This window comes from Carassius gibelio, chromosome A24 (assembly GCF_023724105.1).
Source record: "Carassius gibelio isolate Cgi1373 ecotype wild population from Czech Republic chromosome A24, carGib1.2-hapl.c, whole genome shotgun sequence".
Lineage (NCBI taxonomy): Eukaryota > Metazoa > Chordata > Actinopteri > Cypriniformes > Cyprinidae > Carassius > Carassius gibelio.
The window spans coordinates 377269-396173 of NC_068394.1; the positions used below are offsets into that span (position 1 = coordinate 377269).

At 44.4% G+C, this 18905-nt stretch overlaps 3 protein-coding genes and 1 long non-coding RNA gene across 7 annotated transcripts in view; 2 read left to right on the plus strand and 2 right to left on the minus strand.

Annotated features, from left to right (window-relative positions):
- Positions 1 to 1218: 1218 nt before the first annotated feature.
- On the plus strand, positions 1219 to 3560 carry LOC127946007 (ependymin). The gene is made up of 6 exons (XM_052542276.1): positions 1219 to 1331; positions 1413 to 1447; positions 1544 to 1678; positions 1977 to 2163; positions 3142 to 3229; positions 3316 to 3560. Exons 1-6 carry the CDS (start codon positions 1262 to 1264, stop codon positions 3443 to 3445), a joined length of 645 nt encoding a protein of 214 aa, XP_052398236.1. The 5' UTR covers positions 1219 to 1261; the 3' UTR covers positions 3446 to 3560.
- Positions 2681 to 4233, minus strand: LOC127946008 (uncharacterized). The gene is made up of 2 exons (XR_008150992.1): positions 4086 to 4233; positions 2681 to 3526 (listed from the first exon to the last, which is right to left on the minus strand). It is a non-coding gene; the product is annotated as an uncharacterized LOC127946008 (long non-coding RNA).
- Positions 4194 to 6612, plus strand: LOC127946006 (twisted gastrulation protein homolog 1-B). Of its 3 annotated transcripts, none has more exons than XM_052542274.1 (5): positions 4194 to 4346; positions 4614 to 4747; positions 5206 to 5305; positions 5395 to 5652; positions 5988 to 6612. In XM_052542274.1, the coding sequence occupies exons 2-5, from the start codon at positions 4640 to 4642 to the stop codon at positions 6167 to 6169; spliced, it is 648 nt and encodes a 215-aa protein (XP_052398234.1). In that variant the 5' UTR covers positions 4194 to 4346; positions 4614 to 4639; the 3' UTR covers positions 6170 to 6612. The 3 variants fall into 3 exon arrangements, with proteins under 3 accessions (XP_052398234.1, XP_052398235.1, XP_052398233.1); XM_052542275.1 differs by having other exon boundaries at positions 4207 to 4346; positions 4582 to 4747; XM_052542273.1 differs by having other exon boundaries at positions 4270 to 4416.
- Positions 6613 to 6704: 92 nt separating this feature from the next.
- The window catches only part of LOC127946002 (serine/threonine-protein phosphatase 4 regulatory subunit 1-like), a 12720-nt gene continuing 519 nt past the window's right edge, over positions 6705 to 18905 (minus strand). The window contains exons 1-20 of one of the 2 annotated variants that reach the window (XM_052542266.1): positions 18669 to 18905; positions 18544 to 18585; positions 17696 to 17780; positions 17485 to 17591; positions 15322 to 15464; positions 15101 to 15247; positions 14578 to 14685; positions 14409 to 14474; positions 13969 to 14127; positions 13498 to 13613; positions 13136 to 13428; positions 12138 to 12280; positions 11400 to 11483; positions 11080 to 11265; positions 10122 to 10283; positions 9844 to 9944; positions 8939 to 9059; positions 8040 to 8168; positions 7821 to 7962; positions 6705 to 7704 (exon numbers count right to left, since the gene is read on the minus strand). The exon at positions 18669 to 18905 is cut by the window's right edge and continues 519 nt beyond it. In XM_052542266.1, coding sequence (XP_052398226.1) covers positions 7541 to 7704; positions 7821 to 7962; positions 8040 to 8168; positions 8939 to 9059; positions 9844 to 9944; positions 10122 to 10283; positions 11080 to 11265; positions 11400 to 11483; positions 12138 to 12280; positions 13136 to 13428; positions 13498 to 13613; positions 13969 to 14127; positions 14409 to 14474; positions 14578 to 14685; positions 15101 to 15247; positions 15322 to 15464; positions 17485 to 17591; positions 17696 to 17780; positions 18544 to 18585; positions 18669 to 18675 — 2505 coding nt within the window. In that variant the 5' untranslated portion in view covers positions 18676 to 18905 and the 3' untranslated portion in view covers positions 6705 to 7540. The remainder of the gene's footprint in view (positions 7705 to 7820; positions 7963 to 8039; positions 8169 to 8938; positions 9060 to 9843; positions 9945 to 10121; positions 10284 to 11079; positions 11266 to 11399; positions 11484 to 12137; positions 12281 to 13135; positions 13429 to 13497; positions 13614 to 13968; positions 14128 to 14408; positions 14475 to 14577; positions 14686 to 15100; positions 15248 to 15321; positions 15465 to 17484; positions 17592 to 17695; positions 17781 to 18543; positions 18586 to 18668) is intronic. The other variant, XM_052542267.1, reaches the window with a different exon arrangement.

Here is an 18905-nt window from a genome sequence, read left to right on the forward strand (position 1 = left end):
CATTAGAGAGATGTGTTTAATCTAATCTGAACACATGGACTTTACCTCCATGCATCTTTCCATCCACTCATTATTCCTCATATCTTTACACTAACGACTCGTTTATCATATGGAAAATGTCGTAAACTATTATTTATGAATTATGTCATAATTCTCCAGGAGCAATAATGCTGTCAGTCAGCAGAAAAACTATTTGCACTTTCACAAACACACAAAACTATTAATTAAACAGTTATGCTGTATAAATGTTCTTACATTTTTAATATTATTATATTGTTGTTAGACTGAGGTCCTTTAATATCAGCAGTAATATTCAATATTCTTACGGTGTTTAATAGATCTGTCCAACAAGGGTTTAATATTAATATATTAATCAAGATCAGAACTGATCTCATGTTTACAATCTGAGCTGATAAACTTTGCTCTGAGTTTCCATTCAGTCATCGTGATGAAGATGAAGATGATGAAGATGTTCCACTGCTCTTTCACCTGATGAAGACTCACACATCACTCCTCTATTAAACACTTCACAATAAGGTTCATTAGTTAATGAACTAATCCTGAACAATACTTCATTTATGAATCTGGGTTCATTTTCATTTCTACATTCACTGATGCAATATTAAAATCAAAGAGTTGAGCTTGTTAACATTAATGCACTGTGACTTAACAATGAATGACTGTATTCATTAACTAATATTAAGAAAGATTAAGAAATAGTGTATTAAATGTATTGTTCATTGTTTCTTCATCTTAGTTAATAAATGAACTAATGGAACCTTATTGTAAAGTGTTGCCAAATAATTATAATTACGCACTAAAGTGTGTGTGTGTGTGTATTACTGAGTATATATTATTAACTAGCTTCAGTCAGTCAGTTAATTATTCATCTGTTCAGTTTGTGCACAAGTATGATTTGTTCATATTCCTGAATAATGGCCGTGTAAAATTGTGTTTTTTATATTTAAAACTGCTAAACATATTATTAATGCTATTAATGATTCCCTGTTTGTTAAAAGCAATATTTACATATGTATATATTAATGTAAATGTTATAATTGGTGATTCTGAAGTGTTTGATGAGAATGCGAGTCATAAATCTGAAATGATTGACTGATATCGACGTGTTTCAGACCTCGCCTCGTGTCTGACGTGTGTGTGTGTGTGTGTGTGTGTTATCTGCTGTGGAGTCTCACCTGTGTGCAGGTATATAAGAGCAGCATCGGTCTCTCACACACACTCACACACACTCATCTTCATCATGAGGAGCATCATTCTCATCTTCATCAGCTCATTGAGCTGCAGCATCAGCGCACAGCCACGGCCCTGCGGTAACACACACACACTCACACACACACACACACACACACACACACACACTCGAACACTCACTAATCTGTTTTTGTTTGTAGAGTCTCCTACTCTGTATGTGGGCAGCGTGTCTATGGTGAGTGTGCTATGTGTGGATCGATTGATTGATGATTGATTGATTGATTGATTGATTACTGATGTGGCTGAGTGTGGATCTGGTGTTTGTCATCAGACGGCGGCGGATGGAATCATCACGTCTGCAGCCTCGTACTCTTATGATGCTCACGCTCAGCAGATCCGCTTCAGGAACTACATGACCGTCTTCAACGAGTCCATCACCATGGACCTGCTCCTGCTCTTCAAACAGGTCTGACCCACACACACACTACCTTCACAACACACACACTACCTTCACAACACACACACTACCTTCACAACACACACACTACCTTCACAACACACACACACTACCTTCACAACACAGTCCATGCAGATCTCTGTTCTCAGAACTGTGAGATAAAGTCTAAATGTTTTCTCTGATTGTTAAGGTTTTCTCTGGTTGTGAATGTTTCATTACGGGACGTGTCTTTTGAGAGTTCTCTGCAGATTCTGAATCAAGGTTTGTGCAGGATCTGAGTGTGAGAGTGTGTTGTGATCTCGTGCAGGGTGTGATGTATGAGATCGATTACTCGCGTCTGTCCTGTCAGAAGAAGGTTCTGGAGTCCTCCTTCCACCCCACACGGGTCCCGGCCGACGCCGTCTTCATGGGTCAGGTGATTCTGGGAACCATGTCTGTTCCTGGTCTGGGTCTGCTGACCAACTCTTGGGTCGGAGAGATTCCTGAGATCCAGGGTGAGAGTAAACACAGTGATCGTACAGTACCATGGTATTAATCAGAGTACCGTAGTAAACAGACTGGGGTGTTATTGTATGGCTGATGGAAGCTTGTTTCCACCTCTGAACAACCAAATCACTTTTTAAGTTCACAGTTCAGGTTTTGTTTCATGCAACTCTGAGATAAATTCAGAATTCTGAGAAAGAAAAAAATCTTAAATTTGAGATATAAACTTCTGATTCTTCTTGCAATTCCAAGTTAATCCTCATTTTTCAGCGTGGAATGTGTAAGACTTCCGGTTCGTTAGCTGCAGGGAAATAATGAGAAGAATAACGGAGTGCAGTAAACTGATAACACTAAACCAGTGTGTTCAGAATTAAGATAATACTTCAAAATAATATGGTAAGCTGCTAAGCAGCTGTTCTGTACAGCTAACAGAAGCTGGAGACCAGACACATTGCATTTACAAATGAAACTTACGATGGATGTGTCACAATTCTGATTCAAAATAAAAAAAAGTCAGAATTGTTCAAGTCACAATTACATACTTCAATTTTTATTCTGTGGTGAAAACAAGCTTAGGTATAGTGATTTAGTAAAACTCTAAATACAACTAAATACAAACACACTCCTGATAAAAGAATCATATGAGCTGCTGTTATTGATCTGAAAAATGACTCAACATTAAAAATGACTCAACACTGTTCATGTCCTGTTTATCACTGTGGAGCTGCTTTGAATCAGTCTTTGCTGAATGAATCACTGAATGAATTACTGTATGAATCGCTGAATGAATCGCTGAATGAATTACTGTATGAATCGCTGAATGAATCGCTGTATGAATCACTGAATGAATCACTGTATGAATCACTGAATGAATCGCTGTATGAATCACTGAATGAATCGCTGAATGAATCGCTGAATGAATCACTGAATGAATCGCTGAATGAATCACTGTATGCATGTTCTGAGGTCTCCGTGTGTCTGTTCTTCAGCACAGTACATGCTGACCTTCACTGAGTTCACGTGTCTGCCGGTCAGCGCCATGGTCTTCACTCCTCAGACCGGATGGATCACCTTCAGGTCCAGCATCTCCTCACACACACACACACACACACACTCCATCTTCATCCTTCACTGACGTCTCTCTGTGGTCTTTGATCTCACAGCTTCTACAATCATCTGCTGGGTGTCCAGAATCCTCAAGACTTCGTCCCTCCGTTCTTCTGTCCCAAAGCGGCTCCGGAGGAACATCTGCCCAAAACTAACTTCCTGAAGGCCCTCCGTCCGTCTCATTAATCCTGATGACATCCTCACGAGATGCTGATGATCATCTTCAGACGCAGATCTCAGTCAGAAATCTGACCGGCTGGATCAAACCTTAAACAATAAATTAAAAAGTCTCCATCAGAAAGTTTCATGTCTTTATTTAGTCTCCATCTTGACCTTCTGTGTGAGATGAATAGAGTTAGGGGAAACTAAGTTAAACCATGTCTACAAAAGACTGACTGATACAACACTACACAAGAGAATAATTCCAAATAAATGCTGCTCTTCTGAATTCTCTCTTCATCTGTGAATCCTAAAAAATAAAATGTTTCACGGTTTCCACAAATATATTGTGGAACACACAACTGTGTTCAACACTGATAATAATCAGAAATGTTTCTTGAGCAGTAAATCATCATATTATTCTGATTTCTGAAGATCATGTGACACTGAAGACTGGAGGAATGATGCTGAAAATACAGAAATACATTACACTTTAACACAGATTCACACAGAACACACTTATTTCAAACTGTAATAATATATCACTATGTTTACAGTATTTTTAATCAAATAAATGCAGCCTCGGTGTGGAGAAGAGACTCTTTAGGGAACATTAAAAAATTCTGAACAATCCAAAACTTATGACCAGTAGTGTATTTATATATACCGTTTTCTGTTTTTGGCTGCTCTGAGGAAAAATATCTCTTTCCGGTGTTTACAGAGATCGTTTGGGATCACACACACACACACACACACACACACAGGTAAATCAGCAGAAGGGGTGTGTCTTTAAGGCGCCCGTGTGTCTGTGTGTGTCTCAGCAGTAGCTCGGTCGAGTCTGGTCCGGTCTGCTGTATTCGGATCTGATCTGGTCATGTCTTAAATCGTCTGCACCGGATCGCGCTCACAGCTCTTTCTCGGTCTGGCGGTGAGTTTGTGTTTCGTGTTTGAGAGAAAAATCTGGAGTCTTCAGATGGTTTCTCTCGAGCACAGAGAGAGTGAGTTTCCCGCGCGTCTGTGTGTGTTTGTGAGTGTAATGTAACACGTGCTCGATACTTTCACGCAGTTCGTCTTTGATGTCGCCGCGGCGCGCTCGCCTTTGATGTTTGAGCTGTTTGTTTATTGCGTCTCTCTCTCTCTCTCTCTCTCTGTCTGGGTCTCAGTGTCGCTCTCTCTCATTCGTGTTCTCCTGTAGGTCGGGTGAACTCGCTTCTGGTCGTAATGCAGCCTTCATCATCAGTGTTTCTTCTTTTTCTATCAAGTTTTTCTCTCGCTTTGGCCTGTAATAAAGCTCTGTGCGCCAGTGACGTCAGCAAGTGTCTCATTCAGGTAAGCGTGTGTCCTTTCTCCTCAGCTCTTGGGTTTTCTGTTGGGTCTGAAGGATCCTGAACAAACACAAAAGCTCAAGATATCACATTTATCAAAGTGCCTGCTCCTCATCAACACATCAGGATAATATCTGTGCATGTTATTTTTGTCTGTGTATTACTCTATATTGATTGATTGGTTATATATGAGAGTTTGTGTGTATTTTAAGGCACGGAAGCTCATTTGGCCATGAAAGGGTTAGGATTATTTTTAGGATTTTATTTTTTTCTCATTCATTCATTGAGGAGCCATATGTATGCTTTTATTTCTTTAGATTATTTGCAGGTTAAGTTTTTCTTAACCATTTAAATGTTAAATGGTGTTTGGTGTTGCTGGATCAGTTTTGTGTTCCAGGGTTGAGGAGCTGTCTGTAAGTGTGTTGTGATGATGATGATGATGATGATGATGATGTTGGTCAGGAGCTGTGTCAGTGTCGGCCGTCAGATGGGAACTGCTCGTGCTGTAAGGAGTGTCTGATGTGTTTGGGTTCTCTGTGGGAGGAGTGCTGCGACTGTGTGGGTAAGAACAGCACACACACACACACACAAAGTCTTCAGAAAGTGCTTCACGTATGATGCGTGTCTCTCTAACGCTGTTGTTGTTTTAAGGCATGTGTAACCCGAAGAACCTGAGCGACACGCCGGCGACGGCCAAGAGCACAGTGGAGGAGCTCCAGCGGCCGATTCCCTCGCTCTTCAGAGCGCTGACCGACGGAGACGCTCCCATCAACATGATGGTGGTGTCCTTCCCTGTGGCTGAAGAGCTGTCCTATCAGCAGAACCTGCTGTCCTTCCTGGAGACGCTGGACACACACCACAACGTGTCTCTGCCCGGGAACAGCATCCACGCCAGCTACGACACGCCAGGTGAGGAGACACACGCTCCAGCGCTCGCAGCCTCGTTAGCTTGAGCTTCACTCGTTAGGACGTGACCTCCTGACCCCGAGCCGAGGCGGTAATGAGACGTCCAGCGGAGAGCAGGTGTCCGGAAACACAGCCATCACTTCAGAGCTAATCCAAGATCCTCATTTACACCAGAAACACCAGTCTGACACTTACAGTAGTCTCTTCTGCTCCGCTGCATTCATTTGATCAAAAATACAGGAAAACAGTGAAATGTTATTATATTATTCTAGATCCAAGTTTGCTCTGTCTGGAGGGTTAATGTGTGTGTGTATGTGTGTGTGTGTGTGTGTGTGCAGATAAGCTGTGTACGGTGGTGTACTTCGACGACTGTGTGTCGATCCGTCAGTGTAAGCAGTACTGTGAGTCGATGGGAGGATCGAAGTACCGCTGGTTCCACAATGCTTGCTGCGAGTGCATCGGACCCGAGTGCCTCGACTACGGCAGCAAAACCGTCAAGTGCATGAACTGTCTGTTCTGACCTCCACACTCCTCGCACCCTGTATATACCTCGCTTTTATTCCTGTAGCCAAACACACTGAGATGAGATGTCTGATCGATAGAGAGTAGATGCATGTTGTTCATATTCAGCTTTTATTAGGAGTCCAGGTCTTTATGAAGACCGACTGATTTCATGTAGAGTTAAATCATTAGTTTGTCTTCAAGTAAAGAATAAAAATGTGATCAGTGAAGCCTGGTTTGAGCTGAATGTTCAGTAATGAGTGTTTGGTTTCGTGCACGCATGGATCGCTCCACTTTCACCGAGACAAAGACAGAAACACAAAGAGCTCGTTGAGTCCCGACTCTTCCCACAAACTCTTTACTGCTCTCAGTGCAAACACTAGTGAAGGATCCTTCATCAAACTTAACTTTGTAAGATTGTGTTAATGAGAAAACCCCAATAAAAGGAAAACTTTACAGTAACAGTTCAGTGCTGAACATGTTTTAATGCATTTGCTTCGATGACGGTTTTTCTTTATTAATCCAGATCAAATGAAAACAACAGAAACAAAAAAAACAACTGATGAATATTTATTTGATCTGCATGAAGTCACAGTTATTTCTGTAGTGTGTTAAACAATCCAGACTGATTGACAGACATGAACAGGAACAGAAGAGACTCGATGGAAACACACAGTTCAGATCACTGAAATATTAAACCTGAGATTCATTTACATTTAAAAAAGCTTTTCTGCTCATCGATTCATATTTGCTCATAATGCATTTAAAATCTGAAGTTGTATAAAAGTAGAAACTAACTTGATATTATGTAACATTTTATCCAGTTATATTCATGACTCCAGTTATGAAAGATGGTTATTCTGTATCAGATTCTCGTGATTAATCAACAGAATATTTTTGTCAAGATATAAAAGTATATAAACAGTTAAAAACTGCTGATAAATTCTGTAGAATTAATGATCATGCATTCATTTTTATTAGTTCAGAACTAATAATGATCAATACTTCTACAGTACTGATATTAATGATAATCTCAACATTAATACATTAATAAGATCAAAAGTGGTGTTTTTATGAACGAACATTAATGAATGCCGAGAAAGACACTGTTAGTCCAGGCTTTAATGTTAATGAGATGAACATGGAATCGGTCTCAAGGACTCGGAGAACAGCAGCAGTGTGTGAAAGTTTATTGGACAGATGGAGACTCCTCATGATCAGAGACAGTGTGAGAGTCATTAAAACACTGAGCGAGCGGAGGACGTCCATCAATGTGCTGCACTCAGACTAAAAGAGCGAGGACAGAGTCCGTCTGGAGGAGGAAGACACGTTTAAGGCTTCTGTGGTGAAATAAAACAAACCCCAGCCCTGTAGAGAGGTGCATTCTGGGTCAGTAGGTGGAGGACGTGGTGCTCATGGCGTCCTCGTTCAGACGTGTGCTGCTGGGGTGAACGCTGGCGAAGTATTTGACGTCTTTATCCACATCTGTCTGCAGAGAGACGAGTGTGTGCTCCAGCGCCTCCTGCTGACCATTCACCGAGCTCACAAAATACTCTACACACACACACACACACACACACAGAGAGAGAGACCGTGAGCCAGAGCACGCACACACACAGAGAGAGAGAGAGAGAGAGAGAGCACACACACACACGCACACACACACACACCTCGCTCCAGCAGCGTCTGCCGCAGGGTTTTGGCCAGCAGCACACGGACGTTAGGGACCGGATCAGACGCCAGCTGAAGAAGAGGAGGAAGAAGATGCTCGGAGAACTGCTCCAGAGACAGACACTCCTCCTCTATAGACAGCTGAGCAGAGACGAGACGTCAGGAGCCGCACGACACCCATGAGGATGATGATGATGATGATGAAGAGCACGGCTCACCTGACAGACGAAGGCAAACGCCTGACGACCGGACCACTTCTGAGAGTGACAGAACTTCTCCACCAGCTCTCCCAGAAAACTGACCAGCAGAGACGAACACGACGACAGCTTCCTGATGATCTCACTCACCTGAACACATCAGACACGCAAGAGATTCACGGAGAACCACTCACTCGTGAACGACTCGGAACAATTCAAAGAGCATTAAAAAAAAAATATGAAAGAAAGAAAAAGTAGCAGCATTAAAAAAAATTGAAGGACATAAAAAAAAAAGTAAAATAATATACAGAAAAAAAAGAGAAGAAAACAATGAACAAAAATAAAGAAAAATTAAAAGGGATAATAGCAAGAAATTAAATCAGAATCAGAAAGAGCTTTATTACCAGGTATGTTCACACATACGAGGAATTGTTTTCGTGACAGAAGCTCCACAGTACAACAGAATGACAGAGACAGAACATACAACACAAAATGGAATAAAAAACAAACAAAATGGAATAATAAATAAAAAAAATACAAATAGGTAGATAAGGAACGAAAATATACAAATTGACAATGTATGGCAGGTATATTACAATGAGCATTATGTATGTACAGGTATATAATGTGCAAAAAATGCAAGTGTACGCCAAGTATGTGTGTTAGATAAATAAGTGTAGTGTAGTGTATATATAACTATAAATAGTGTAGTGTGTTCCACAGTTTTTTTTTTCAATTGTTCATTAGATGGATAAACCATAAGAACAGACAAAAACTGAAAAAAGAGGATAAAAAAAAATCTCTTTTTTTAAAATATTTTTTTAAATTAAAAATAAAGGAGGAAAAGAAAAGAAAAAGACAGACAGAAAAATAAAGCGAGTGAGTGAGCAGGTGGAGTGAGGAGTGTGTGTGGTCAGTACCAGTCTGTAGGACGTCCAGCGCACAGACGACACGCGGTCAGAACACAGACACAGAGCCAGCGGCCGCAGATAATCATGAACATCCTGAGCACTGTACAGCTCCAGCAGCAGCACCAGCTGCCTGTCACACACACACACACACACCGGTCAGAACACACACACACACACCGGTCAGAACACACACACACACACCGGTCAGAACACACACACACACACCGGTCAGAACACACACACACACTGGTCAGAACACACACACACACACACACACACACACACACACCGGTCAGAACGTACACACACACACACACACACACACACGTGAGAACACACACACACACACACACACACACACGTGAGAACGCGCACACACACACACACACACACACACACACACACACACACACACACACACACACACACACACACCGGTCAGAACGCACACACACACACACACACACACACACACACACACTGGTCAGAACGCACACACACACACACACACACACACACACACTGGTCAGAACACACACACACACACACACACACACACACACACACAGGTCAGAACACACACACACACACACACACAGGTGAGAACGCGCACACACACACACACACACACACACACACACACACACACACACACAGGTCAGAACGTGTACACACACACACACACACACACTGGTGAGAACACACACACAGGTCAGAACGCACACACACACACACACACATACACACACTGGTCAGAACACACAGGTCAGAACGCGCGCACACACACACTGGTCAGAACACACACACAGGTGAGAACGCGCGCACACACACACACTGGTCAGAACACACACACACACAGGTCAGAACGCGCGCACACACACACACACACACACACACAGAGTGAAGGATCGTACTCGGCCAGCTCGGAGCGAAACCTCCAGTTACGACTGTTATCTGTCACCAGAAACTCCTGCAGCTGATACAGATACTTCCTCCGGGTGTCCTGATGCAGCAGCTGCAAGACACACACACACACACACACACACACCATCATCATCATCATCCTCCTCCTCCAGAAACAAGCCTGACCACTGGCCAGACTGTCTTTCTCAAAACCCCAAGAAAGACAAATAAATAAGAAGGAGAGACCCCCCGAGGAATGAGGAACACAGACACTGCTCTGTGCAGAAACCTTGAGGAAGTCGTAGAGGTGCTTGAGGACGCCGATGCGAACCTCGTCCAGATCCTTCAGGAAGCTGTTGAAGATGGGCACCAGATGAGCAGTGGTCAGCTGATCTCCCAGAATCAGAGCCAGCTCATGGATGGAGAACGCTAGTGTCCGCCGCACCTTCCACTGACACACACACACACACACACAGAGAGAGAGAGACACACACGGTAAGCATCAACTCACACTGCAGTGCCTGTCATTAACACACACACACACCCTCTCTCACACACACACACACACACATTCACTCACCCTCTCTCACACACTCGCTCACACACACACACACACACCCTCTCTCTCAAGCTCACTCATTCACTCTCACACTCACTCACTCTCTCTCACACACACACTCACTCTCACTCACTAACTTTCTCTCACTCACTTTCTCACTCTCATACTCACACACTTTTCTCTCACACTCACTTACACACTCTCTCACTCACTCGCTCTCACTCTCTAACACACACTCGTTCTCTCTCTCTCTGTCACTCTCACACACTCACTCACTCTCACTCTCTCTCTCTCACACTCACTCACTTTCTCTATCTCTCTCACACTCACTTACACACTCTCTCACTCCCTCTCTCACTCGCTCACACACTCACTCTCTCTCACACACTCTCTCCCTCAGACTCACACTCTCTCACTCTCTCTCTCACACACACACACACTCACTCTCTCACACTCACTCACTTTCTCTCTCTCTCCCTCAGACTCACACTCTCTCTCACTCTCTCTCACACTCACTCGCTCTCTCACACACTCAGTCACACACTCACTCTCTCTCTCTCACACTCACTCACTTTCTCTCTCTCCCTCAGACTCACACTCTCTCTCACACACACACTCTCTCTCTCTCTCACACTCACTCACTCACACACACTCACTCTCTCCCACACACACACACACACACACACACCTGCATGTCGGAGGCCAGCGTCTCGTAGGTGTCGCGCAGGCAGTGCCAGTTCTGTCGTCCCAGGGTCAGAGCGACTCCAGGCAGACTGAACGCACAGTGCCTCGCGATCTCCATATCCACCGTCTGAGCGCGAGACGGGTCCGTCATCGACAGATACTGCTCCAGCAGCGCCTGGGGAACCACATCCTGCAGCACAGCATCATGGGAAGGAGTCGGTCAGAGCAAAGCATGATGGGAATGAGTCGTCAGAGCAAAGCATCATGGGAATGAGTCGGTCAGAGCAGAGCATGATGGGAATGAGACCGTGATGTGGCACTGACCTGCTGTTTGGATTTCCTCTCGTCTTCAGGATTCAGGCAGCAGTCGCTCCCGTCAGAGTCATCATCGTCACACGTCACACGCCTCTGAAACACAACACACGACACATCCAGATTCAGAGCGAGTCACAGAGTCTTCTGTGAACTCAAGACATGAACAGCTATATTGATCTACAGATAAGAGTCTCTGGTGAGCATCAAATGACAAACGATTCTTTCAGTTCATTTTGGAATCAAGACAGTTTGAACTGATTCATATAAATGAATTGAATTCTGACGCTGTAATAAGTGAGAAATGCTATTAAACCATCTGTGTGAAGAGACTAGTAACAAACATGAAACTATAACATACACAATCTTAAGGAAACTTAATGACCAATTAATAAAAAGAACACTAAAGGGACTGATCACAGAAAACCAAAAACATAAAAGATATTCTGAATAAACTTGGTAACCACTGACCTCCACAATATGTTGTTAAGTTCAGGAGTGTGTGTGTGTGTGTGTGTGCGCAAGTGTTCATGAGGGTGTGTGTGTTCACCTGTGTGTCGGCTGACAGGAGCTCAGGTGTGTGTGTGTGTGTGTGTGTGTGTGTGTGTACCTGTGTGTCGGCTGACAGGTGTTCTGAGGTGTGTGTGTGTGTGTGTACCTGTATGTCGGCTGACAGGTGTTCTGAGGTGTGTGTGTGTGTGTGTACCTGTATGTCGGCTGACAGGTGTTCTGAGGTGTGTGTGTGTGTACCTGTATGTCGGCTGACAGGTGTTCTGAGGGCTGCTGGGAGCTGAAAGGGTTTGATCGAGCTGCTTGAGGCTCCAGGAAAGCTTCTTCCAGTCCAGAGTCCAGCGCCGTGGCTCTCAGAGCAGCAGTCAGGACGTCCACTTGTGCTGGACACAGAACACACTCATATCACACACACCGTCCAGTATTAGGACTGTCCATTTAACATGTTAACTAGGTGTGATTACTTCTGAAATAACAGGATTAGCACAATTTCCCCATCCAGAGCGGTCTGTCATCACACACTGATGCTGATGATCATGAAGCTGGACGACAGACTGTGCGTGTGTGTGTGTGTGTGTGTGTGTGTGTGTGAGGAAGTCTATTAGCATGCAGTGATATGAGCCAAATATTCAAGATATGCACAGATATCTCCCTCTTATATTGATCTCATATGATATAAAGAGTGCTGTTTCATCACTGATTCATACAACAGTTCAATAAACAGGAGGTTTATAAAGTGGATATTTATGATTTAACTGCACATCATGTAATCAGAAGATAACAAGGTTTGACCGCTGTGGAGTTCAGGAGAATCATCAGATGTGAAGCGAACACACTAAAGTCACTTTTCTGTGCGTCACTCCTTCTGCTTTTCTGCTCAGTGATTCAGCAACTTCCTGAAGTCATTTCCTTCCACGACACGAAAGACTCGCTCCGGAGTTCAGTTCCTGAAGATCCCAATGAGCCTCAGAAGTGCAGATCCAGCGCACATGAGTGTGTGTGTGTGTGTGTGTGTGTGAAAGTTGTGACATTTGCCAAGTATGGTAACCCATACTCTGAATTGGTGCTCTGCATTTAACCCATCGAAGTGCACACACACAGCAGTGAGAAGTGAAAGGTTTAAATTTGACTTGAAGTAGAAACATAAACAGATCAAATCTCCTCGTGCAATTAACATGTTTCTACATAACTCAATGAACGTAGTCTTGTTGAAAGTCTCTCGGGGTTGTCCCTCTCACCTTTGACGTCGGGGTCATCGATGTGCGGCTCCAGGTTCTCGATCAGCTCCTGCAGGTGCTTCCTGTCCAGCGGGGGGGCCGGGGGCCGCCTGTCCTCCTCCAGATCCAGCTCCGGGTCGAGCCGTGGGATGGGCGTCCTCCAGAAGTGGAAGGAGTTGAAGAGCTCCTGCTCCGGGATCTCCTCCTCTGATGATGATGATGATGATGATGATGAAGGAAGGCACTTCTGTGAGTCGTCTGCGGTCAGACTCTCGTCCTGCTCCTGCGGCGGACACACGCTCTCTGCGTCTGTGCTGGACGAGTCAAACACACCTGAGTGAGTGATGTGTGTCTCAGAGCTCATCATCAGCCGCTCGTCTCACCTGTGAGTCTGTGAGCCGCTCCGCTCCTCGTCTCTGAAGAACTGACCCGAGCTACTGCTGGGGCCGGCGAAGGTGGAGATGAAGGGCCCGAGGGACTGGAACGCGGCCTGACGCACCTGAGCACAACACAACGGCTACACATCTAGACCTAAAGATGGCATTACGGTGTAATGTGGAATCTGACTGAATTAACACATTTTTGGTTTAATAAAATAATAAACCATCTCTAAAAATGAGATAAAAATGACTTTTAAACTTTTTAACTGTTAACTTGTATCGGTTTCATGATTTTAATTAATTAGATACACTTTCTGATTACTAACATTTACTTTAAGCATTTAAATGTAATCTAGAAAGGTTTGGGAATTGGGGGGGGGGGGGGGGGGTTAACAAAACAAATGAAGCAGTGGAGAGTGTGTGTGATGTGTGTGTGTGTGTGTGTGTGATGCGTGTGTGTGATGCGTGTGGTACCCAGCGTGACGGGTCGCTGATCAGACTGATGAACAGAGACGAGAGTCTGCTGCGCCGCACTTCTGGAGACGAGGCCGAGGAGACGCTCATGAAGCACTCGGCGCAGGCCTTGCGCACCCCCCACACGTTATCAGAGCACAGCTGGAAGAACCGCGGCAGCTGACCGGAAGAGACACACAATCACATCACCTGAGCCAGAGCCACTCACAGACAGAGGAGCTCGACCGGGGCAAGTTGTCACACAGTGAATGAGCCTCGTCTCAGTGACTCTACACAGACACAAACTTTAAACCTACAACGCTGACCAAAAACTACGACATAAAAACTACTGTGCAATACAAAAAAACCATACATAAATATTGCTAATTAAAATATGTTGCAGCTAGTTAGAACAAGCCGTGTGACAACTTGCCCCGCCGTCTCCCCTGAGCTGAACATACCAGCAGCTCCTCCGTCGCCTCTCCTCCGACCACACTGCACATGTCTCCGAAGTTCGCCGCACAAACCTGTCAGACACAAACACACGTCTGATGAGTGCCGATGACCGAACACCAGCACCAGCCAATCAGATTCCTCCGTCGCCCTCCTGAGCCAATCAGATTCACTCACCTTGCGCACGTGGAACATCCTGCAGTCGCAGCACATCTCACAGAAGCGCGGCAGGAAGAGTCTCTCGGTGACGTCCTTCCCCACCATCGGAGCCATTTTACAGATGATCTGAGATCAAATGTTGAACACAGTTAAGTACATTTTGTTCAGGATTCGTTGATGAACAGAAAGATCCAAAGATCAGCATTTATCTGAAATAAAAAGCTTTTGAAACATTATACGAGCTACCGTTCAAAAGCCTGGAGTCAGACTTTCTATTCATCAGAGAATCCTGAAAAATTCTACTCTGCTGTGTTCAACACTGATAATAATCAGAAATGTTTAAATAAATAAATTACACTTTAACAACGATTCATGCAGAAAACAGATGATTTACATTAGAATAATATTTCACAATTTTACTACTTTTCCTGTATTTCTGAAAAGAAAATTGATCCAAAGATCAGATCATTATATGAAACGTTACAGATATGTGAGGCTTAACTGTAAGAATTCCTAATAAGATGAGTGATGTGCATCTCACCGCCATGGCTTCCGTCTTGACGTCGTCGCTGCTGTCGGGAGCGGTCAGATCCACCAGCACTGGACACACCAGACTCTCCACGTCTCCTCGCTCCATCAGCTCCTGCTCCAGCAGCACCAGCAGCGCCGCCTGACTCGTCTTCCTCACCTGACGGAGACAGCAGCAGCTCTCTTTAGCAGCGCTCCTGAGGACACACAGCAGCACACACACCTCACACCTACCAGGTTGTTCTGGTCGGACAGGTACCGCACCACGATGGGAAGCAGGTACTTGGAGAAAGCGAAGGGAATGGAAGGTCTGTGCTCCTGACAGAAGATGGCGATGTGTGGGATCTGCTCCATCAGCTCCGCTCGAACCGTCGGCTCTGACCAACAAAACAATATTCATAAAGCACAGCCGGAGAAACACAGCAGGGCTGGATATACAGTACAGGAGCGATGCCGAAATATGAGTGTGTCCTTCAGCTGATAATGTATTGAGAGATTAAACTTCATGAAATATTCAATTAAAGATGGATCTGTATTACATGTTTTCTGAAATGTTGTTTAAATATGAAAATGTGAATCAGTCAACCTGTGAATCAGTCAATTAGTGAATCAGTCATTAATTGAATCAGTGAATCAGTCAGTCAGTGAATCAGTCATTAAGTGAATCAGTGAATCAGTCAGTGAATCAGTCATTAAGTGGATCAGTCAGTGAATCAGTCATTAAGTGAATCAGTCATTCAGTCAGTCAGTGGATCAGTCAGTGAATCAGTCATTAAGTGAATCAGTGAATCAGTCACTCTGCAAATCAGTCACTCTGCGAATCTGTGAATCAGTCACTCTGCGAATCAGTCAGTCACTCTGCGAATCAGTCACTCTGCGAATCAGTCACTCTGCGAATCAGTCAGTGAATCTGCGAATCAGTCACTCTGTGAATCAGTCAATCAGTCACTCTGCGAATCAGTCAATCTGCGAATCAGTCAATCAGTCACTCTGCGAATCAGTCACTCTGTGAATCAGTCAGTCACTCTGTGAATCAGTCAATCAGTCACTCTGTGAATCAGTCAATCAGTCACTCTGCGAATCAGTCAATCTGCGAATCAGTCAATCAGTCACTCTGCGAATCAGTCACTCTGTGAATCAGTCAGTCACTCTGTGAATCAGTCAATCAGTCACTCTGCGAATCAGTCACTCTGCGAATCAGTCACTCTGCGAACCAGTCACTCTGCGAACCAGTCACTCTGCGAATCAGTCACTCTGCGAATCAGTCAATCAGTCACTCTGCGAATCAGTCAATCAGTCACTCTGCGAATCAGTCAATCAGTCACTCTGTGAATCAGTCAATCAGTCACTGTGAATCAGTCAATCAGTCACTGTGAATCAGTCAATCAGTCACTCTGCGAATCAGTCACTCTGCGAATCAGTCACTCTGTGAATCAGTCAATCAGTCACTCTGCGAATCAGTCAATCAGTCACTCTGTGAATCAGTCAATCAGTCACTCTGTGAATCAGTCAATCAGTCACTCTGCGAATCAGTCACTCTACGAATCAGTCACTCTGCGAATCAGTCAATCAGTCACTCTGCGAATCAGTCAATCAGTCACTCTGCGAATCAGTCAATCAGTCACTCTGTGAATCAGTCAATCAGTCACTCTGTGAATCAGTCAATCAGTCACTCTGCGAATCAGTCACTCTGCGAATCAGTCACTCTGTGAATCAGTCAATCAGTCACTCTGTGAATCAGTCAATCAGTCACTCTGTGAATCAGTCAATCAGTCACTCTGCGAATCAGTCAATCAGTCACTCTGCGAATCAGTCACTCTGCGAATCAGTCACTCTGCGAATCAGTCACTCTGTGAATCAGTCAATCAGTCACTCTGTGAATCAGTCACTCTGCGAATCAGTCACTCTGCGAATCAGTCAATCAGTCACTCTGCGAATCAGTCAATCAGTCACTCTGCGAATCAGTCAATCAGTCACTCTGCGAATCATTCACTCTGCGAATCAGTCACTCTGCAAATCAGTCAATCAGTCACTCTGTGAATCAGTGAGCCGGTGAATCAGTCAGCCAGTGAATCAGTGACTCAGTGAATCAGTCACTCTGTGAATCAGTCACTCAGTGAATCAGTCACTCTGCGAATCAGTCAATCAGTCACTCTGCGAATCAGTCAATCAGTCACTCTGCGAATCAGTCAATCAGTCACTCTGCGAATCAGTCAATCAGTCACTCTGCGAATCATTCACTCTGCGAATCAGTCACTCTGCGAATCAGTCAATCAGTCACTCTGCGAATCAGTCAATCAGTCACTCAGTGAATCAGTCAATCAGTGAATCAGTCAATCAGTCGCTCTGCGAATCAGTCAGCCGGTGAATCAGTGACTCAGTGAATCAGTTCAGTACCCGGGTCGTCTGCGAGTCTGTCGATCTGCTCCAGCACAGACACACAGTCGCGCTCATCCTCGCTGACCGCCCGGAGTGTGTCCAGAAGACTGCGGGCCACCATCTGCCTGAAACACAGTGAACACAATGAAACACCAGGTCAGGTGCACTGCATTGTGGGATCCAGCATCCTAAATGAACAGGGTTCTGTGTTTCGTAGAGTGGTGTTCACCTGTTGAAGATGTTCTCGCTGCTGATGTACTTGTCCAGTCGACCCAGAGGAGTCAACATCTCATCCTGAGACACGAAGTCCAGCACTGAACACACAATAATAGTGTTAGACTGAGCGGACTCCATCCATCCAGACACACAACACACACACACACACACACACACACGCTCACTTCTGCTCACCAAACCTGCACTTATTTGATCAACAATACAGAAAGAAACAGTAATATTGTGAAATATTATAGAATGATTTCTGAAGATCATGTGACACTGAAGACTGGAAATAAATTACACTTTAACACAGATTCACACAGAAAACAGCTGTTTTATATTAGAATATTTCACTGTTTTTACTGTACTTTTGATCAAATAAATGCAGCCCTGGTGAGCAGAAGAGAGGTTTTGTGCAGATTATATCAGATTGACAGTGTGAGTGTAATTATGTGTCACTGACACAATTATATTCTGCATATTAATGAGAAGGTTAACGCTTCAGTCACAGCACACTGACAGCCGTTTAACTGTACAATATTTATGTCACAATTACTGATAAATCGACTGATAGCGGTTATTTGATCTAATCACGATTATTTCAATCGCAGCTTGTCGTAAGAGGGTTTTAAACAGTCTTTGAATATTCTCTGAGGACGTGTTTTAAGCAGTTGTAGTCATATTAAAACGAAGCGTTGTTATGATGATGTGCACGCAGTAATCTCGATGATCTGATGTAAACACAAACACCACGATCCTGTGAATACAGTGTTTACACTCATCTCGCTCAGTTTACCACGGTATCACCGTCACTTTACCACATTACACATAGAGCTGACGGTATATTCACGAACTCACATCCGTCCGTGTCCTCCTGCGAGTCCTGCAGCAGAGAGAGATCTGAAAAACACAACACAATCAGAGAGAGAGAGAGAGATAGAGTGTGTGTGTGTGTGTGTGTGTGTGTGTATGGCTCTACACACCCGCCATCCTGCGCCGCTTCTACATCTAAGCCGCTTCTGTGCTGATGACCAACACAAACTACACAAAACTAGACAAAAACACACAAAACACACGCCTCGGAACTCCAGTCGAGCTCTGCTGCCGGGCCCGCGCACGTCTCAGCCTTTATCACGCACGCGCCGAGGGCAGCCTCTTGAACGCGCACGAACGGAGTGTCTCGGCGCATGCGCAGTCAACACCAGAACTCATTTACCTTA

Coding starts and splice junctions, on each gene's coding strand:
- LOC127946007 (XM_052542276.1), top strand. CDS start 1,262: ATGAGGAGCATCATTCTCATCTTCATCAGCTCATTGAGCTGCAGCATC. Junction 1,332..1,412: donor CGCACAGCCACGGCCCTGCG/GTAACACACACA, acceptor TTTTGTTTGTAG/AGTCTCCTACTCTGTATGTG. Junction 1,448..1,543: donor ATGTGGGCAGCGTGTCTATG/GTGAGTGTGCTA, acceptor GTTTGTCATCAG/ACGGCGGCGGATGGAATCAT.
- LOC127946006 (XM_052542273.1), top strand. CDS start 4,392: ATGGTTTCTCTCGAGCACAGAGAGA. Junction 4,417..4,613: donor TTCTCTCGAGCACAGAGAGA/GTGAGTTTCCCG, acceptor GTTCTCCTGTAG/GTCGGGTGAACTCGCTTCTG. Junction 5,306..5,394: donor GGAGTGCTGCGACTGTGTGG/GTAAGAACAGCA, acceptor TGTTGTTTTAAG/GCATGTGTAACCCGAAGAAC.